This window comes from Lagopus muta, chromosome 1 (genome assembly GCF_023343835.1).
Source record: "Lagopus muta isolate bLagMut1 chromosome 1, bLagMut1 primary, whole genome shotgun sequence".
In the NCBI taxonomy this organism is placed as follows: domain Eukaryota; kingdom Metazoa; phylum Chordata; class Aves; order Galliformes; family Phasianidae; genus Lagopus; species Lagopus muta.
Genome location: NC_064433.1, coordinates 25,483,714 through 25,506,213, shown reverse-complemented (window position 1 = coordinate 25,506,213; position 22,500 = coordinate 25,483,714). Strand labels below are relative to the sequence as shown.

The 22,500-nt window shown below is 36.3% G+C and overlaps 1 protein-coding gene across 13 annotated transcripts in view; it reads left to right on the top strand.

Annotated features, from left to right (window-relative positions):
• The window catches only part of FOXP2 (forkhead box P2), a 408,488-nt gene that overhangs the window by 380,079 nt on the left and 5,909 nt on the right, over positions 1 to 22,500 (top strand). For 12 of the 13 annotated variants that reach the window (XM_048942671.1, XM_048942667.1, XM_048942680.1 and 9 more), the window contains one exon: positions 1 to 79. This exon is cut by the window's left edge and continues 85 nt beyond it. In XM_048942671.1, the coding sequence (XP_048798628.1) occupies positions 1 to 79 (79 nt within the window). Of the gene's footprint in view, positions 80 to 22,500 lie in introns of those variants that run through there. The other variant, XM_048942700.1, reaches the window with a different exon arrangement.

Genomic DNA, 22,500 nt, shown 5'->3' with positions numbered 1-22,500 from the left:
ATGAAGATCTCAATGGTTCGCTGGATCACATTGACAGTAATGGAAACAGCAGCCCGGGCTGCTCTCCTCAGCCTCACATGTAAGTGCGGTTAGTGTTCTTCCAAGAAAAGAATGCCTTAGTCTAAGACCCAATAATATTTAAAAGTGCTTTGAAATGAGGGTAAGTGAAACATCTGGAACTGAATGTTTGAAACTAAACATTTATATTAAAGCATTTAAGTTGATACTTCTTCATTTGCTCTGTAGTAAGATTGGTTTTAAGCTTTTCTGTTTGTTTTTCAAACCTCTTCAACTTGCTTGCAAGCACTGTATGTGGTGGAAAGCTGGGCTCTGTTGTCGTTTTTGCAGCTTGGTTTATAAAGTACAGTCAGAACGTGCATGTCGGCATCAGTTGTAATTTTTAACTGTGAGTCTCTAAACCATTTATGAACTGTAGTGGAGATATTGCCCATTTACATAAACCGTAAAATGCAAAGTTTAACTGTTGCCCACAGTTTACATAGAAGCCAGTAAAGTGTAACTTTTTGCCTGTCTTATAAATCAGTGTAATTACATATTCAAGTTTAATTACTGGTGCGTCTGTATTGGCAAGGTTTATATGTTATATTTTATGCAAGACTACGATTCCTATTAATATTTAGCAGCTAACTATATCATTAATTACTCTAAAATCTTTCCCCTACCATCTTTTTAATGGAGCTGAGAGAGTGGAAGTATTAAAAATTGATGTATTGTGGATTTCAGAAATGTGTCTGAAGCTTTAGAAATGCCTGGCCTTAATCAGTGGTGTCAAACGTGGCAGTTTCTTGTTTACTAAATAGTAAAACATGTATCTTGGAGGTATTGTTTCCCAGGTTATTTATATAATAATTAGCAGTGTGATATCTAAGTAGACTTAGGTTCAAGCTTAATGTAGGATGATTTTTAATGCGTGCATACAGTTATGGTCTGTTCTTAAAGTAGCTGATCTGATTTGCCTTTTTTCATTCCGTTTTCTCTTACCCATTTTTAGTGTTGATTTTAATTTCTGGAATGGGATATTTAGAAGTAACAGTAATTGAGGCCAAACTCTCCTTTTACTCACTCTCTGATGCGTGGAGAAACCATTTTGATCTGACTTTTTTTAAGGGAAGCGTATTGCTGAGCTTTTCTTCTTTTGTTTGGCATGTTAATATATCTGTGATCATATAGAAGTGTTTATTGTCAAGCATTTAATTGTTCTATTGCGCATTTATTCTATTGGCTTTTGAAAATAATACACTGTGAACATTAATGTATTTTATCAGGTTCCAAACCATTACTTTTTCAAAATGGAGAAATTTGTCTTTTGGAAGTGTCTTTAGATGTATTAAATAATCCAAAAGAAGTAATAAAACTTGAAGTAGAAAGAACATGAATATATGCTCTTGAGAGTAACACTACTCTAAAACAAGTAAAGTGAGCAATCAGACAAAAGTTTTTATATCCCATGCTTTATGCTATCAACCATGCAGTGGGTAGCTTGAGGCCTTTTACTTTTAGCAGTTCTCCTGAGTATGCTAATGCTCTCTTCCTGTATAAAATGCCAAGACAATAAAACTTTAAAGAGCAAACAAGAGTTAGATCATGTGTGTTAAAAACAGCTATTTTACAGAGAAGAATGACACTTGCTATTAAAGTTGTTTTGTAAGTGTTTGGCAGAGATGTTTACATATCATGTGTTCTGTCTGGCATTCCTCTGGATAAACTGAGATATCTATGCATATGATTATGTAGATATGGCTGCATTTATAGCTGTGTTTATAGCTAAAATACTGCATATTGTAGCAATTCTTGCCTATGAAAAAAGCAAATAACTTGAGTTACACCCCAACTCAAGCTTTTGCTTTCCTCTCTCATTTCTGTGATACGTCATTCGTCAAAACTGGCAATTTCAGGACTTGCTGTAATGACTCTTTCAAAAATTATGTCTACATGTTGCTTAGTTCTTGATAGATTGAAGGGGGAGAATGCAAATGTACCAAGGTACCACTGGAGAAGGAAGCTATCCTCCTTAGAATTCACTGTACTGAATACACTGATACCACATAAATATGTGGCAATGGAACTTACTTATCATGGTACATTTATATTATTATTTTTGTAGGTTGTATTTTTTTTAATAATAAAGATTGCACGTGCATGTGCAGTAGACAGTATTTGCATGCTGCAAACATGACAACACTATCAAAGAAATTCATTTCTGTTGCTGTAATCCCATAGCTACTTGCTGTAGGTGGGGAAATTCTTCCAATCTTTGAATTTGTACCTGGTTCTTCATCTGGTTTTCAAAAACAGCTTAGTGAGAGTAGTTACAGCAGTCAACTTTCCATCTGTGGGCGGATGTCTTAATAAAGGTGAGTGAATCTGCTTTCTTAGAAGATAGTTCCTGATCATTGGCAGAGAAAGACAGTAGGAATACAAACTCAGCTAAATGTTTAACATCTAAATGATTGAGGGTAGTGAATCCCAGTCAGTGTATTTAGGGCAGTGATACTTGAAAAGCTTTCCAGTTTTTGCCTTGGGTAGTTATATATAATATGTTCCATTTCTTATACTTGAACAGTTAAAAATACTGAGTAGATCTAAGTTTTAGGTGATCATTGTAACTATGGCTTGGTAATTAGAATATCTTGTGAGTTAGTAATTACATATAGCATCTGAAATTTTCTGCTGCATGACTCGCAGTTTGCATTTCCAGTCTGATGAAAGTTTATAATTCCATGGTACAGTTTGCAGCATACCACTGGTCTCAAAGAATAGAATCTCAAATTCTAGATTTAATTTCTGTGTTGCATTAAAAATACAAGTTTTGTCTTTGATTAATCTTCAAATCTAATTCCTGACAGCTCACTGTTAGGTGGACATCAAGTATTCCCTTCTTCATTGAGGAAGTATGTTACTTACTGTGAACACAGACTGTTCAAAATTCCAGTTTTCTCTAATTCCAGTTGTCAGCAATCAATTTTGAACAATTTTTGTTTAAATCAATACTTAATGCCATTTTTTGCTTCATTTTTGGAGCATGGATCAGGGTGGCAGAGTACTAACAGAGCATCTAGAGTATCTCCAGTCCACACATTCATATTTTGGCAAGTGCATACAGGTGCAATTTCTTTTCACTACACTTCACCAAAAAATAAAAATAAAAATAAAAAATAAAAAATGGGAACTGCAAAGGAAAAAAAAAGAAATTAGTCATTAGAAAACTTGGAAAATTTTACACTGAGAAAATGCAGCCTCAAGGTAGAGAACAATTATGTTACTGTCATATAATTATATCGCTCTGTTAAAACTCACTGTAGCTCATTCAGTAAGGTTTGGTAGGAGATAGCAAAGGAGTTAAGGAAGAAAAATATCCTACCGATGAGGTTTTGTGGTAGAGGCCTGTTTCCACACTGTATAAGGGTGTAGACTGATGACAGTGCAACTGACCTCTTATTCTCAATTGAATTACAAAAATAATATCTTATTTTAACAGCAAATTCCAGAATTGTAGAGATAGTTGATTTTATTTTCTTAATGTACTTAAAAAGTACAGTGAAAAGCAAAGATAAGTCTTAGAAGAGTTACTTCTTAAAATGGAAGTTCATATAAACTCACCTTGCATGAGACTCTATATTCATTTACTGAGATCTGTAGGACTGGAATTGTTTTGAAGCCAAAAGTCCCATCGTCTTTAAAGCTGTTTTTAGAAAACATTGTGTCAGGTTGTGAGAAATGAGAAGTATTGTCCAAATGAACAAGAGTAAGAGTCAATCTGAGATGAATTAGAAAATGAACTTATTCAGTGTTGTGTTGGAGCGCATCCGGAGGACCACAAAAATGATCCAAGGGATGGAACACTTCTCCTACAAGTGCAAGATGACTGGGGCTGTTCAGCCTGGAGAAGAGAGGGCTGTGAGGTAGCCTGATAGTGGTCTTGCATTGTCTAAAAGGGAGCTACAGGAAAGAAGGGAACAGAGTCTTTAGCAGGATGTATGGCGGCTCAAGCTTACAAAGAGTAGATATAGGTTGTATATAAGGAAAAAGCCTTTTACAGTGATGGTGGTGAGGCATTGGAGCAGGTTGTCCAGAGATGTGGTTGATGCCCTGTCCCTAGAGACTTTCAAGGCAAGGCTGGGTCAAGGCCCTGGGCAACCTGATTTACCTGTGCATGTCCCCATTCATTTCAGAGTTGGACTAGATGACTTTTAAAGGTCCCTTTTAACTCTAAGGATTCCGTGATTCTATGATCCCCAGTTCTGTCTATGAAGTGATGAGTTCCAGCCATCTGTGGTTTCAGTTACCTTTTTCTTTGTATTTTGTGGTCATTCCCAACTCTTCTCCTTTACCTTTCCCACTCCTGCCCTTACTAGATCGTTTCTCTTTGCTGTTCTATCTGCATAATCATCAAACTTTCTTTTTTTTTCTTCAAACTTTTTTATCTTTAAATTTTATTCCCAGAGGCAAATATGATTATTCTGCTGTAAGATCATTCACTTTTGAGGTGCTTCAGTTTGAAAGCATTCCATTGTCAGGTCGTTCCCATATCTGATTATTCCAGTCCCCCACTGTTAAGCTTTCACACCACTTACAGTAGGTTACCTATCATTCCAGTTTTAATCCCTTTCATTCCCTTGTTTCTTTAACTTCATAATGTTCCAGTCCCCTGTCTTTCCTTTTCCTTTTTTTTTTTTTGGTTTTCATCACATTATCCCATTTCATGATTTCTTTGCATTTACCTTGGAGGCTTGTTCTGTTCTAGGAGACTGCTATGATCCAACTCTCTTGTTCATTGTGCAAGACTTACACTTCTTACATAAGTCAAGAAAATAAACTCTCAAAACACATCAATTAAAAGGGGTATAATAAGCATTTTTAAGTGAGAAGCATGTTATTGAACCAATGAATGTAGTAGCAATTGCAGTATTTCCAGGTATCTTTGTTCATCAAAAATATTTCACCTGACCACGTGACATTTTAATGCCTGCTTAATTTAATTTCAGACATTTTTATTCATAAATCTTAAGAAATAAAGGTGATAGACAAAAAGACTTTGACAGCGATTGATTTTTATTCTTATGTGGAAAATGCAAAAGCTAAGAAGCATTGGATCTTAAAGGTTACAGCTTTTGTCTGAGCATCTTCCCATTGAAAGAGGCTCCATTGTGAGAATAATTTTGCCCTAGCGCTAGAAAGCAACCCAAAGTGACAGGCTAGAACAGCAAAACAGCACATTATTATCTTGTTTTATTACTGTTTTGTTGGCTTTTTGTTTTTGTTTGATGTTTACTGATTTTATGGATCATACATACTGAACTCTTTACTTGTGACTGTGCCTCCCAGTAATTCATACAGAACCAATCACGCGTAGGTGCTACTGGAAATATAAACAGTGGTCAGATTCACAGTATTTTTTGCTATTCCTATGGACATAGGTTTTCACTTGAATGTTTTCCTAAATATTTATTTTCCTAAATATTTTTTTTTTTTTAATTTTACATTACTTTTCAATCCCTTTTTGCTTTACATTTTGTTTCAGCTCATCAGTTTTCGTACATTTCAGTACCAATGTTCCAGTACTTTATCATTTCCTCCTTAGCTTCTTAAATGTTACATGTCTTACTTTGGATCAGTAGTCACTATTTCTTCTTTACATTATTCCAACCTCAATTGTTGCACTTTTACAGTTCATTCCCAATGCTCGTGACAAAAAGATCACTCCAGAGATACAGTGCCTTCAACTGAAAAGTGTCAGATCCCCATAGCATGTCTTGTAGAAGTTGGTAGGCTCCGGTGGGGTTTCACAGACTCTTTGGAAGCTGTCACTGCTGAAAACTTTGTGGCACTGCTGTCATGAATTCTTGGCATATGGATGGGCAACGTATTTATGCTTTTTACATAACGAATGTGCATAAGAAAAGGCAGCACCTTAAACACTGCTGCAGCTGTTAAAAATGTACAGTTGGCCATGAAGTTTCTCACTGATGTGGTTGTGTGACAATCTTGAATTTAGTTCATAAGAGATTCCTGCCTTTGTACAACATAAAAGCTGAGATGGTAGTGCCATTTACATGCCATTTTACAAATATACTGTTTAGTTTTTAATTCTATCCATTTTCTATTGTTGCATTTGGATTTAGAATAACTAACATTATAAGCCAAAGTTTTCTTGGACTCTCTAGGTAATTTTTTCAGACATGTGTCCAAACTGTCTTTGCATTTAAATATCATGTAAACAGACAAATAGAAACATACAGTTGTATCCAGTTGGTAATGTTTATATCAGTTCAGCAGAGGTTTAAATACTGATCCATAAAGTCAAGCAAAGATTCACTGAAAAATCAAGAATGTTACGCTGGATAATAGTTATTATTTGACTATTAGTCTTTAGCATTTGTAGAAAACTGTTAACAGAAATGTTAGGACTAAAAATTTATATACAGTTTTTTTGTTTGATTGTTTTTTATAAGGAGTTTATGGAAAGTCTTCATCTCCGTGCGAAATCCTATGTAGAACCAATTGAAGTAAGCAAATCTCAAAATGTTGGAAGGCCTGATTATACCTAGTGAAGTCCATATACAAAGGCAGACTTCACAATGTTCTGGCAAACTGCAGTTGGCAAAATATGATTTTGCTATCCAACAGTGGGCTGTGATTTAAAAAGTGCTGGGAATACATTTATGTAGTGTGGACCCCTATGTAGCCTCTGTTAGGCTTATAGCTGTAGTATTCCTCAGGTTTTTTGACTGTGTTCTCTAACTTTAAAGTCTTTCTTAAATTAGGCTGAACAAATTCAGTAGTCTTCATCTTTCACCAAGACTAAGTTCATTTTTTTCACTGTACCCATTAATGGCAGTTTAATGACGTTGCAGAACCTCTCATTAACCTTTTTCAAAGACATCCATAAGCTTACGGTTGAGTTGGATAAGGAGAAGTGTATCTTTGATACAGTATTATGTTGTGAGAGTAGTACTCTTAGGATCTCTCGGCAAATAGATTTTTTTTTGTTCCCTCCCTGTTTCCCATCTTTTCTTCATTCCTTGCAAATTTGGCATTATCAGACATCACACAGAGATGAAAAATGTTCTCTGAGCTTTTATCTTTTGTTCTAAGAACACAGGAAATAAGACTCATGTTGTATACAGCCATGTGTACACAATTTCTCTCATACTTCATCTCAAATTTGAAAGCCATTGCAGAACTTCATTCCTTTGATGACTGTAAGCCATATTTGCATTTGCAGACTAAATATATTTGGATTTAGTTTAACTGATACATGATCTAGCTCATGAAGTCATCTTACTCTTCCTGTTTATTGTTAAAATGTGTTAGAGCAAGCACGCTGTGAACTTCAAGCCTTTGTTTTGGTAGGCAATGCATTCTGACATGGTAGGCTGTCCATTTTCCTCATTCTACTAGTGGCTGTTCTGTAAAACTGGTTCTGTTTTCATGCACAGATAGTAACAGACTTGTTTAAAGTATTCCAGGCATAGTTATTTACAGGGAAACATTACAATATTTTCTTACATCATTATGGGAAAAAAAAAAAACATACTGACTTTTTAGCTAGTAATAGAACTGTTTAATTTTGAAAAATATCTTCAGATGTAGTTTGAATAGAAGCTGTATGTTACACTGCTGTTACGCCACTGTCCTCGTTTGGAATTGCATCTAGCTTTGTTTTGAGAAGTGTTTGACACAGTGCCAGTTGGCGTTAGACTGACCTTATGGTTTCACATGCTTATAGTGAAACCATGACTGGTAACTGTGAAATTATCTTGAGATGAGACTGTGTGGGTTTATTTATTTATGTAATAATGAAAGAAATGTTTATGCTTTTGTATATACCCATCTGGTACTTCTGCAATTGCAATCAAAAATATATATAATTTTATTTTGTAGATATCTACAGATGTAGGGATGAACAAGATATTGCACTGTATATGGGTTCATTAAGTGGAGAATGTTCCAGCAGATTCCGCTGTGAAGCAGGAGTCTGCATTAAGTGCAGGCCAAAGTATGATGCTAAGAGGCAAGATATATTAAGACCCTTTGATATCTCAAATATCTCCTAGTTAGCTCAGTCTGCAGCCATAATATATTTGTTTCTACTTGCTGAGATCATGTGGATATAAGATATTCTTCAAGTGTGTTTCTCTTCAAATCCAAACATTAAATTCATAATTGCGTAAAAATGGGCTGCATGATGCAAAAGCAGTCATGAGTGTAAGTATGAGATGGTGATGATGGTAAAGGCAGTCATTCATAAGTAAAGTCTCTAGTATCTAATGACCAAATGAATATGTACTGACAAAGGTATGTGCTTGTGAAAGCATGTTAAGAGGAATGTTGTATGTAAACATAATCTTTAACCAGTTCTAATGGTAAGACCTCAAGGGAAGAACACTGTGGACTACAAACTTCCCAAATGGTATGGCAGATATATAAATATATATATATATATAAAATATATATTGAAGAAAAAAAAAAGAGAGAGAGAGAAACAAGAGCGATCAAAGAAAACTCATGAAAACTCATGGCTAACAGTCGGGGTAACCAGTCTGTGTATCCTGATCCACATATGACTCAAAGAACATAGGTAGGTTTCCAGGTTAGAACCATGTCAAATGCCTCACAAAAGAGCTATAGTGGCAAATGAGGCGTCAGGCTCTTGATTTCTTGGACACATCACCTAATTGTATGCTGAGCCTAGCTTTTTTCTTCAAGAGGTAATGAGATCAGTGGGAACTTCTACCATCTTCTAGCTGTAAAATGTCCTCTCCACTTGTTGACTGTGCTAATATAGTAAAGAGATTGATTTTTGCTGAACGCTAAGGAGGGACCAAAACTATTAGCTTTGATACCTGAGAAGAGAAAAACTGAGTGGGGAAATAAGTCTCCAAAAAGCTTTTGCAAAGAAGATGGGAATAGCCTTGTGTGCTGGGACTGGGATGAAAAATAACTGATTAACATTTCTGTAAGAGAGAGGTAGACTAGCCACCAGTGAAAAAAAAAAAAGAAAAAAGAAAAAAAAAAACCCACCTCTTTTGACTACAAGATTAATAAGTGCTGATAGGTATAACCAGTGCAGAGAGACTAGGGAACCACTGATAATGTAGGCTTCGAGAACTAAATCAGAGAAGCATCTCTCAGAAGTGGTGTAGGTATAAATCATCCTATTTTGGGGTAGGCGGAAGGGAAGAAGAGACCTCATGAGATCCCTTCCAACTCTGTTTCCTTTTTTTATTCTTATGATAAATCTGAAAAAAATGAAGTTTTTTTTCATGTATGCCATTTCTTATGAGAGACTGTCTGAAATTGTCCGAGTCCATTTACTTTGTAATGTGGAACAGCTGTCAGAGCTAAGTATCTTTAAGCATTCTTACTTTCAAGATTGAATGAACCTTGACCTTAAAGAAAAATATATAGTGAGCATAGGATTTAAGCAACATCAGAAATGTCAGATAGGACAATGCAGACAGTCCTACACAGTTGAGTTTGACCCATTTGCCCCTGCTGAGTGTGATGTGTAGGTCCGTTTGTGAAATGCTGCCGTTGGTTATTAGGTAGAAGACAAACTGAAGAGCTGGCCATTCTCCAGACTAGCTCTTAAGCACTGAAAAAAATAAATGCTGCTCAAGAAACTTATCATATGAAAAGGAATCATTTTGGTTATATCCTACTGAAAGTTTTGAAACAGTACTCATCAAGCATACCTCTGAAACATCATTTTCAATGAATACAAAATGAATGTTACAGGCCTAGATGTAAGTGTAATGCTATTTAATCCCTTGCTGCTGCATCACAATAAAATTTTCAGGTGGCACTGTGGAGAAGGGTTGGTGATTAGCTTATCAAAACTCACAAAAGTGCGATGGAAATGTTAGTAAAAAGGGTATTACATTCAGCTTTGTTGTCACATACAATAAGCTCAATGCTTTTCAAGATTTGTTAATGTATTAATATAGTGATAATGTATTTTACATATAAAGAAATAGAAAAAAAAGTTTATGTAGCCTGTACGTATATTTTGATATATAAAAACACTTATAGTGCAGTCCAAATTGTCAGATTTTCCTGGATCACTGAATAACTTTCCAGATGTTGCACAGACAGCATTTTCTTGCTCTGTTCACTGTGTAACATTTAGATATCTAGTTGTTGCTAGTAAGTTTCTGTGGAAAGAATGCAACTTTTAAAATTTCACAGCAATTAGATATTGCAGAGGGTTTCACATCAGTAGCCTCTTACGTTTTATTCTTTTCAGACTTGCTTCTTCTGGATGGTTATTCAGCAACCCAATAAATAGTTAGGCATTCAAATCTGTAGTACTTGGTCGTTTTGCTTTCAAAAAACTGTGCTCTTTCCTCCTAATCATCTTCTTTGTTGAGCACGTTGACTTTTGAAGTTTGAGCAACACGTAGTTGAGTGTTTGAAAGAATTTTTAGAGGCCTGTATCCTAAGCTAATTTCTAGTCACGTTTCTGCTTTTTGTGGTTGTTGAAAGAGAAAACAACCTTTCTTTAGGAACATAAGGGAGCAAGTCAATGTCAGGCCTGAAAATTTTAGTAACAATCACCAGAATCAGAAAATATACATAAAGATCATTTCTGCCATCAGAACTTGATTCCTAGAAATCCTGCTCTTGTAACAGCTAATAGCACATGAATTTTGCGTCTTATTTGAAATTTAAAGAAAATATATTGTTAATATATCAGTTTTCCAGTAAGATTCTTTCTTCACAGTTCAAAGATTTCATGTTATTACATTAGCTAGTTAGTATTATTAACATTCATAGCTGATAATATATCAACGCAGATAGGATGTGCTTATTAATTACTGTGGCATTTTCTTGCCAAGTTAAAAAATAAAATAAAAAGTCCATGAAGACGTATTCAATTTGTTATCAGTTTCATAATCTAATAAATCTATTTCCATTAACTGCTTTTAATCAAAGATTATTATTAGATTTTTATTTTTATCCCTTCAGAGGAAATTAAATTGTCATGTGAGCATCAACAAATCAACAAATCTCAGTTGTTTTCTGTATTCTCCACAAATTTGTCAGCACAAAGGTCCTTTTTTTTTTTTTTTTTTTTTTTTTTGTACAAAGAGGAGAGTCATGTGTTACTTTTAAATTTCCAGCACTTTTTTTTTTCAAATTGGACTCACTATTATAAGATTGAGCTTCTTCAAATACTTGTTTTGCATGTTTTCCATTTCCTTCTCATTTGCCGATATCTATGTGTGAATTTTGCTTAGAACAGAAACTGCAAGTTTTAGTTGTGTCTAATTTCAGTGAAGTAGTCTGCATTCTGATGTGCTTGGTCAGGGCTAAACTAGCAGGGAGAAACGCTCAATAGCACTATCTCCAGTCATTTTAGGAACAAATTTATTTGTAAGCGGCACAAAATGGTCTCTGAGTTACTAAGAGACCCTGATACAGAAAAGAAAAAGGAGAGGTTTGTTCGTAACCTTTGTGAATTAATGGCTGGCTTGCTTCTGTGGTATAAGGGTCAATATTTGTTAAAACATTTTCCTATAGGGTAATGGCAGGTGGCATGTCAGAATTCTGAAATGCTTGTATATCTTAATCCTATTAAACAGTATTGTCTGAATGAGAAGTTTCAAAACTTCTCTTTAGTGATAGCCCCTTGCATTTTTAACATGAGGAGAAATTAGTATTGGGATAACTGTACTGATAAAATTATGATAAAAGATGCCATATTAAATTGAGTGAGCTTAATTATGAATAAGGGTGAAGTGTGAGTATTTGCTTTTTTCCCCATGTTTCACCTATCTCTATACTTCTAGCATATCAGTGTTATTTATATTTCCAAGCTACTGATCTTTTGTGTTGACTTTAGTGGCAGCTAAATTAAATCAATTCAGAGCATTCCTACCATCTTTAATGTTCCTTTCTGGAAATGTGTATACAGTGCCATAAGTCACCTTTGTTGTTCCTCCTGGATTCTGCTGTTATTGTTTTTGAGATAAGTGAATAATAGCTACAAGGTGGTCAATTGCATATACTAGTCAAAGTAATGTCCCAGCACAATTTATTCTCCTGGTTAGTCTAACATACTGATTTGGGACTTCTTAAGCAGAGGTGTCACTGAAGAATTCATAAAAAATTATATTTCTTATATTTCTTGAGCAGTTAAGTAGGTACCTAAGGGAAGGTATTTTTCTCTTGGTTTTCTCAGCATTAAATTGATCTGGCATAGGTTGTCAACTTTCTTAGTTTTTCATTATCAAAGTTAACATTTAGATATTACTAATGTATATTATTACCTCTGTTTATATATTCTTTTGGGGATATTAATAATTATATTGAAAATGTAAATCAAATGTGGGATCTTACAGGAATCTCAATTGGCCTACATCCCAATTGAGAAATAATCTTTTTACCTTCCTTTGTCCAACTGGTTGTATTGTTGACAAAAGTGTACTATTAATAAGGGTTAGATGTTTGAGGTTTCTTACAGAAGTTTACAAGTTAACATACCTCAATCAAGTCTCCTTGTTTACTGTTGTATTACGCACAGAATCCTCAAAGGGCAAGTAAAATTAGTGGCCTTATTTACAGTTTTTATTCCACATCATTTGTCTGGATGAGAAATATGTGGTTCAGTATGTGTATTTCCTTTGGTTACTCCATCTTCTCCTCAAGCATTCTGTCAAATGTATTGCATATTTCACTTACAGCAGCTGTGAGTGAACTTCACAAGTGAAATCTTACCCCTAATCAAGTCAAGGGGAATTTCGCTGTTGCTGTAAATCACAGAATCACGGAATGGCCCGGGTTGGAAGGGACCTCAAGGATCATGGATGTCCAACCCCCCTGCTACTGGCAGGGACACCAACCTTCCTATTTAATACTAGACCAGGCTGCCCAGGGCCCCACCCAACCTGGCCTTGAACACCACCAAGGATGGGGCAAATGAGATCATATAATCATAGAATGATTTGGGTTGGAAGGGATCTTTAATATCATCTAGTTCCAAGCAGTAGACAGGAACATCTCCCACTAGATGAGATTGCTCAAAGCCACATCCAGCCTGGACCTGAGCACTTCGAGGGTGGGAGCATCCAGTTGTCCTTCAGAGATCTGGATTTAATTCCAAGAAATCATTAATCTTCATATCTTTGGCTTTCCCTTATTTCTTTTTCTGCCTTCGGTCACTCCTAATGTCAATCTGATACTTCTTGTGATCATTTACAGCTGCAATTTAAGTTCACTAAAATATTTTTCTCCAAATAAGCAATTCTCTGAGATCTGAAATCTTTATATAAATTTTCAAATGTATTGCAGAATATTAGCAAAATTGCTGGTGTTGAAATCTGACATCTTTTTTTCTGTAACATAGGAGCAAGAAAATATTTCCTTGGTTGTGGCAGGACTAATTTGGAATGTCCTGTTAGCCAATAAGTTCCTAAGTGATTTTTCAAAAGGTTGTGTTGTAGTTTTTTTCCTCTTGATGGAAATGTTCTCTGCTATAATATTCTCTGCTATTTATATTCCAGTAAAATCCAAAAGGTTCAGGTAAAATAGCCTTTTCTTTGGAGATCTTTGGTATTAAACTGTCTTCTTAGTCCATTTTACCTCTTTTTCAGACACTCTTTATTACTTATGGCTTATTCTTCTCTTTAGAATAGCATGATGTAGTCACTTTGATCAGATTTGCAGATAACAGTGTGTATCATCCTGCTGTCCTTCCCTCTGGTATCTGAGTTACATAAGTACTTAGAGGAACTTTGCTGTGCTCATGCTAAATCTCCACTTCTAATTGGTAATTGTTCTTGCCTTTTACTCTGTTCTTCAACTTGCCACACCTAGGTAGTATGTGATGGTCTCTGATTTCTTCAGGGATATAACAATATACTGAGACCTGTCCTGTTAACAGCTTTAATGATCCTCTGGAGGATGGACCACCCTCTAATCAGTTTTGCAGATGACAAAACTGGGAGAACAGTGGATTTGTGTAAGGGTAGAATAGCAGTTGAGGGACTTGGATGAAGGACCAGATCGAAAGGAACTTTACAAAATGCAAGGCCTGCACTGGGGAGGGAAGATTCACTAGTGATAAATACTAGTATGGTGTATCTGGGGAGCAAATCCTGGAGATGTTGACAGAGAGCAAACTGAGCATGAACCAGCAGAGTGCCCTCTCAACTAACATCAGCAGCCTCCCAGGCTGTATTACGAGCAGCAGAGAGCCAGGAGACTGAGGGAAATTATTATCTCCTCTTGTTCAGCATTCATTAGACCGCATCTGGACTACTGCGCTTGGTTTTGTCACCTAATGCAAACAGAAGATATTAATAAACTGAAGTTTGCCACCATGCCACAATGCCACCATGATGGCGAGCAGCAGAAGCACTTGCCCTATGAAGGGATGCTGAGGGAGCTGACCTGCACCAGCCTGGAGAAGAGGACCTACCCATGAGTGTCTACGGAAAAGCTATCAAGAAGATAGGGCCAGGCACATTTCTGTGGAGTGTAGTGGTAGACTGAGAGACAATGAGCGTAACTTAAAATGAGATACAGAGAGTGGATATGGAAAGAACTTTTCCGCACAAGACCAGTCAGTCAGTGAGTGGGACAGTTGCCAGAGACTTTGTATAGTATCCACTCTTGGGTCTTTTCAAGAGCCAAATGCAGAAAACCCTGAACAACGAGGTCTGACTGTATAGCTGTGCCTTCTTTGGCAAGATGTTAATCTTAAGATCTCCTTTAGGCCTCTGATGGCCTAAATTATTCTGTGATTCTTTTTGGATTTTATGTTACAGACATTAGTAGTGTTCAGGAGATCAGCAAAGGGGTGGATGTTACAAATGCTAGCAACAGCAAAGTTTACATCTTTTTACTATCAGTGTCATAAAAGAAAAGTTGAGAGCACAATAGAAGTTTTGTGCTGTTGTTAATGATGGGGCTTGTAATTTTTTTTTAATTATTTTTATTTTTCCTCCAGAGGTACTCATCTGACTTTTATCTTCAGTAATTAAAGGGAAAGTGTGAAGACACCTGGATTCATTTACAGCATCTGATAAAATTTCACCAAGGCCTAATATCAGTAGGAAAGCAAGTCTTTAGTCATGCAAGCCTTCAAGGCAATAATAAATTTATCCAAACTAATTCTTACTTGTTCTTATACTTTGACATACCAGAGATACCTCATGACCATAGATCATTAATTCTCTTAACGCTGTCTCTTCAGTGATGAGCTAAAGAAGGCAGACTTTAGAAGCCTAATTAGTTATTCCAGCACACTTCCCTCTGCTGTCAAGAGTCCACAGGAGTGCCTGCCGTGCTGCCAGCTGTGGCTGTTGCCTCTCCTTTCCGTCTTAATACCAAGTCAGTTCAACTCTCAACTACATCACTGTAGACTTGAATTTCTTAGTGATTAACAAGTTGTTAGATATGAAAAAAGTATATTTCAAAAGTGGTTTTTGTGCCTCATTATCTTATTTGAGTGAAGAGAAGATTATTGCATCCCATTTTTTCTCAAATTGGCTATCGGAGGACCTGGGGCAAAAGGGCAGTTTAGAAAAGGACATCCAGAAACACCTCCTCTGAGAAACAGTGCTTCTCTAAGCATGACGTTTCCAGTCTTCTGGAAATACACTGTACCTTCCAGAATGTTGTATCTTCAGTCTCTTTTTAGTGAAGTGAGGTTGTGCACCCACAGCTGTTAGACAAGTAGACGTGCTAATAAGACCTTCCTCACCTTTTTACTTGAAACGACTGATTAGCCTATAGGCATTATTTTATGCAGAAATAATAATGCTTCTTTAGCATTTCAATCTATGTGATACATACAGAGAGAAAGTGATTCCTGATGTTTAAGAAAAAACAATAATGGTTTCTGTGACAGTTGTTACATTGCTGAACTTGTATTAAATTAGTCATCTAATATGCTTTCTTCCCTTTTTCAATATTTGGATTAGTATCTCCCAAAATGGCTGTACATAGTAATGACAATAAACAGTTCACTTCTTAAGAAAAATTATAAGCTTTTTATAATAACATGAAATTGAAAAGAGACAAATTTATTGAATAGAAGTAGATGCATTGAAAATTATGTAGGATTTAAGGATTTGTCACCATTTGCCTGTAAAGGCATAAAAATTAAAAATTCCAGATTGGATAAATTGGGTTGAAAGGGAGGGCTTTACTTTTTAAACTGCTATAGGGATATCTTGCAGACTTGGAGTGAGGACTGGCTACCTGAGATTTTTCTGAGGAAATAATATTCCAGGTCTTCTAGGAAAAACAGTTACTGCATTTATAAGAGTGACTGTTATTTCACTAAATAATATTTGGTGAAAAAAATGTTTAAGACATTTTCTAAAGAAGGCTTTAAAATGTTTAGATCTGAAAGAAAAGTTTAAACTGTATTTTTCGATAGATTTAACAGGATATTAATACAGACGCCTTTGGAAAAGCAAAATGTTCCAGATAAAAATAAAGGTTTAAGGTATTCATCATGTACCCAACCAAAGAAATGTAAAAAAAAGACGTAGCCACTATATTCTTCATGCCTCAGTAGTTTACATGGACTCATGAAATTTCACATTTGTACAGTTTGAGGAATTTTGTAGCAGCCAATCCTTGAATTTCTTCTACCAAAGTATAGACAGAGCATTTTGTGTAGCGGAATCAAGGTTGCATTTTGTAGTTCAGGATGCCTACAGCATGAAAGGACTGAGGCTAGCGTGAGTAGTAAATAAAAACTGCAAGTGTTTACCGTAAGAAGTTACACTGAAAATTTAGAGTTCTATAAAAGATTTTGTGTAAATCAAACACAAGATGTACTGTGTTGTTGTTTCGTATACTGAAGCACAGTCAATATTGTGGAAGTAAATATACTGGAGAAATACTACAGCTTGAAGATTTTGTGCCTCGCCAATTGGTTTTAAAGATGTAATTTTTATGACCTAAAGACTATGTACAGAATTGTGGGAAAAATGGGTCAAATAATACATCATTTAATTTCAGAGTGGCTTATAACATTTGTGAACTACATAATCTTACATTTTTTAGAACTTTAAATATCTTAATAAATAGCAAGCAGACAAAATCCTACAGGAACTTGATATATGTTATCATACCACATATGCTCTGCCCCATCTCTTAAATTAAAAAAAAAAAAAAAGCTAGCTGAGCTCTAGAAATTTTATCATCTATATACACTTAAATACTTAAAGTTACTAAGAAAACTAGTGAGCTAATAGCATTGAAATCGTAGTCTTAAAAAATAAGCATGTTAAGCATGGGAAGGACTTTTTGTGCTGTAGGATACCAAAGTAAGAAACTTCTTTGTGTTACTGGGCGTTTAAGTCACCGCACCAATACAAAATACTTTCAGTTGCAACATGACAAAAAAATTACCCTTTTGTGATTTTAAAGTGATTATTCCAACCTCTCTGTGGAACTGAAATACCTTCAGAACTCAGATGGCTTGCTACAGATGATATGCTTGTCTCCCAAGCTCACACTGGACACCTTGACTTCGGCAACTTTTCTCTCAACATTTACCACCCCTTCCATAGGAAGCCAAGGGCAACATCTTTTCAATGCCTGTCATTACATTGACTTAAGTGTCTGAGAGAATGCGCCTCTCTCAATCATCACCTCACACAGCACTTTCCTTTTAATGATTTTGGCAGACTATTAAAGATGTTGGGTGAATATGGGTAACAAGGTTCGGAAGACTTGTGGATTTTTTTCCACTGGGATGGGGTTGTAGCACTCACTTCCCTGGCAGCTTTCAGAATTAAAAAATAAGCACTTTGTATATACTTTCTTTTTTTCTTTTATATGTGTACAAATGAGCAATAAAATAATTATTTTTCTTCAGCCCACAGAATGGGATGGAAGAAATAGAACAAAACTAGAATTGTTAAATCTCTGTTTTGTTTGAAGGGAAGTGCTCAGATTCTCTGTGGTAAGTCAGGACTGATTGTTATAGAAGGCGTTCTTTGACTTCGTGTTTTTCTCAAAGGGAAAGTTGTATTTTATATTTAAAGCCTGAGATAAACATGTGGATTGCTACTCAAGTAGTATAAACCTTGTTTATTGTAATTATTTATATTTTGTTGCCTTCTGTTCTCATTGCTGTTTTGCTGGGTTCGGTATCCTCTTGCATTCAAACTGATGTGATGTGAAACCTCTGTAGAAAACATGCTATCCATAATTGAGAATATTGTATCAAGTATCCTTTCTCCTTGTTGACACCAGTTCAGCTCAGTTTAATTAAGTAGTCATGTACTGGGTTATAGGATCTGGTTGTTTTCTTGTCAGCAACAGCACGCGCTCTAATGTTTAAAAGTTGAATGCAACACTTGTTTTGTTGTCACTGCCTAGATTTTAGCAGGATTTTTGTAGCTGTTACACTGTACAAATTTTTTCCCAAGGTGGGATTGGGCTCATCTTGTGCAAAACTCGAAAGACAGCTCGTCTTTCATTGTGCAAAGTTCTTGTAGGCTTTAGGAGTTTGGCTTTGTCTCTAAATATTTGGAAGTTATTTTATACAGTCCTTCCTAGTAGATATCTATCTGTCAGCTCCCTGTCTTTTTCTCTTTCTTTTTACTTTGAAGCCATGAAGTTCTTCTCTGGCAGTCTACAGACAATCTTGACAAGGCCTCCATAATTGTCCAGCAACTGTTACCTGTCTCTTTGACACCTGGCAGTTGTTCCAGTTAAATGCTATAAATGATATTGTCCTTAAGGATAGAATATATTTCTGAGAACGTGAGAACTGAAAGTTATAGTTTGCCAGTTTCCAGAGGGGATAGCAGAAATCTCCTTGTAAAAGCTGTAATGCATGCTGAAAACCTTTATGACATGTGGAAGAGAGAATGTTTGAGGCAGCCACAGAGACAGAAGAACACCATGTTCTTTGAATTACGAGTGGGGGACATGTTTTCAGAGGCTCTACAACTTATCAGAACACTTTTTATAGTAGAAAAATCTCTTGTAGAGTTCAGTTTTGAAAGCATGGTACGCATATAAAAATTTTCTTCCAAAAAAACAAATTCACCAATTTTTAAGGAGGTGACCGTGGAAATGACTCTGCTCATTTACACATTTATCTAAAAGGTTTTTGAAAAAAATTGGAATCATCACAGTTCATTTTTGTCACTGCTATGGACCCCTTATTTGTTGCATAGTCTTGAGACTGAACTCAGGTGAAGGTATAATTGCCAGCACTTGTTTAATAAAATGTAGCTATTTTGATCAGAACATTTCAACATGACAGAGTGATAATGCTAAGAGATGACCTCATCATCCTTTTATCCTACCAGAGATTTCACAGGGGCTGAATTCAGTTGTTGAGTGTATCTAACCTGTTCATATAGGCCCCCGAGAATGGAGACTTCAGAGCTCCCCAAACAACCAGTGTTTTCTCTCTCTGTACTAATTTTTAACTCCAGTATCTGACCTGCTCTTGCTACAACCTAAGACATCTCTTTTTCAGTGTTTCTTCATATAACGATATTTTTTAAACTGCTACCTGGATTTCCTCCAGTTACCACATACTTGAAATCTCATGATTTTTACTGCTGTGCTTGCAGTACCTTCCATTTTGTTGAGATCTGGGGAGTTAATAACCACAGTCTCCATCCTCTATGTCATTAATGAAAATACTGACTAGCTATGAACCCAAGACTGGACCATATATAGGAACTATTCTACTCTTAGTTAAAGCAAAAATTCCAATTATGTAGTAGTTTTGATCAGAAGTCAGAAATCTGTAACCTGTGACCTGTTGTTAGGCTTTATTTGAATTTGCCTAGTTATTAATGAAAAGACATTGCATATGTAAATATTTCTTCAGAATTTGTTTAAATACTCAGCACTTCACATGGGAATTAGTCCTTAGTACACTGCTTTCATTGCATAACAAAGTGGTAGAGTAGAATTTTGAATATAAAAATGTTTTTATATATAGGTATCTATTTAAAAACATATACTAGTATTTTCATAATAGTTGCATAATGAAATGTAGCCATCACAATGTTTTGATCATTATGTATGATAAACATCTTGGAACGTATCATACCTTTTAAAATCTTTTGAGATGTGAATATACTGAGAAATTTATAAGATGGATGTTCAAATAGTGTTTTGTTCATGGTAAAGCAAACCAACCAAGCATCTGGGCTTTGGTTTTCATAGGTATTTGGTAGGTTCCTTTTTCCTCAGAACACATTACATTAGAAATGTAAGTTCCTTTACATCTCTGACCAACAAACTTCAACCTGGCCCCACCTTTGATTTCAAAAAACAAATTCTGGAGTCGAGCTTCAAGAGTTTAAAAACAGTATTTCCTAGTGCGTATGCTTCCAAATGAAGTATGATAGTGCCTTTCAGCAAGTTGTGCTCTTAAGGTGCTGGCAGTGATTTTTTATTATTATTATTATTTTAATTATTATTTTATGGATGACTGAAGTGCTTGATTTTTGTCTTGATTTGTGGTTGAGCTTGATCAGAGTATAGTTAAATAAATGAAAATTTTTGTGTCCCAATTCATCTATTAATTCTTCCATAGATTCATTATCAAAATAATCTTTGAACTGTCCATACAAAAAAAAAGATCCTTATTGCTCAAAAATTACAGCACAGAAGAAACCAGTATCTTAATCTATGATGTACTTTTAATGGACACTTGTTATCCTGCCTATTTGTACTGTGGCTGTACTTCAACCACAGAAATGTAACAAAGAAAGCGTGGACAGTACTCTAAAGCAACTGAACTAATTTGGTAAGAAAAAGGTCAGAATTTTTAAACATGGGAAGCATAGCAAAGAAGGAATCTGCTGCATACCCTGGTGTTCAACATTCAACAAAGAGGGAGCAGCACAGGGGACAGAATGTTGTAATCTGGAGGATCTGGAAGTGATGAGTATGGTACTACATCATGATTAAAAACAGTGGGGGCTTCCAACAACAAAAAAATAAAAAATAAAAATTGAACCACAGAATCCCCAAATATCCAGAGTTGAAACAGACAGGTTAGATGGGGCTTTGAGCAACTTGGTTTAGAGGAAGATCTCCCTGCCTGTAGCAGGAGGATTGAAATTAGATGATCTTGAAGGTCTCTTCCAACCCAAACCATTCAGTGATCCTTGAGTCCAGCTCCTGCCTCCACACAGGACCACCCAAAATTTAAACCCTATGTCTGAGAGCGTTGTCTGCATTGTCTCTGAACTCAAGTAGCTCAGTGCTGTGACCACTGTCCTGAGCATCCTGATCCAGTGTCCAACCACCCTCTGGTGAAGAACCTTTCCCTAACCCTCCCCTGGCACAGCTCCATGCCGTTCCCTCAGGCCCTGTCGCTGTCGCACAGAGCAGAGCTCAGCACTGCCCTCCATTCCCTGTGAGGAGCTCCAGCTGCCAGGAGGCCTCCCCTCAGCTTCTCTGCTCTGCGCTGAGCAAACCAAGGGACTTCAGCTGCTCCCCATGTGTCTTGCCATCACGACCTTTCACTACCTTCCTAGTGCTCCTTTGGATGCTCTCTAATAGCTGTATCTCCTTGTATTGTGCACCCAAACAGCACCCAGTGCAGGAGGCGAGGCCACACAGTATAGAGAGCAGGGGACAACCCCTCCCCTTGCCTGGTGGTGGTGCTGAGCCTGGTGCACCACACGGTGCAGTTGTCCCTTTGGGTTGCCAGGGCGCATTGCTGGCTCTTACTCAATTTACTGTCGACTAGAACCCTCAGATCCCTTTCCATGAAGCTGCTTTTCAGCTACTCATTCCCCCAATGTGTTCATATATCCAGGTGCAGAATCCAGCACTTGCTCTTGTTAAACGTCATTGCTTAGCAGGTTGCCCAGCCCTCCAGTTTGTCAAGATCTCTGTGCAAGGCCTCTCTACCTTTGAGGAAGTGAACAGCTCCTTCCAATTTGGTGTTGTCTGCAAACTCACAGAGTATATCTTCAAGTCCCGTGTCCATGTTATTGATAAAAACACTAAAGAGAACCAGCTCTAAAATGGAACCCTATTGAATCCTACTAGTGACTGGCCTCCAGCCTGATATAACTCCATGTATTAGAAATACTGAGCCAGACTCATCAATCAATTGTTCACTCATCACATTACCTTTTTTGTCTACCTGTATACTGGAGTTCAAAAGCTCCCTTAACAATGTTTGGGAAAAAAACAACAACAAGAAAAGCAAAAACAGCCATATTCAAAGTCACTCAAACTTCAAGGCACACAATTACTTGTAATGCCGTAAAAAAAGAATGAGTGGGTCGTTTCCTTGTTTCAGAGAATATCATTCAAATGTTTTTCAGTGATAAAAATTATTTTAAAATGAGCCCATTTTCCCTTACGTCCAATTTCCCAAAGAGGTAAAAACAAAACCACAAGTTTAGGTGGAGACCAAAGCACCATGTTGCCTGTTGGTCCTAATAGCTGTATTCAAATCTGGTGCTTTCTATGTAGAGGAAATATTGCATGATCTCAACTCCCTGTGAGGTATTC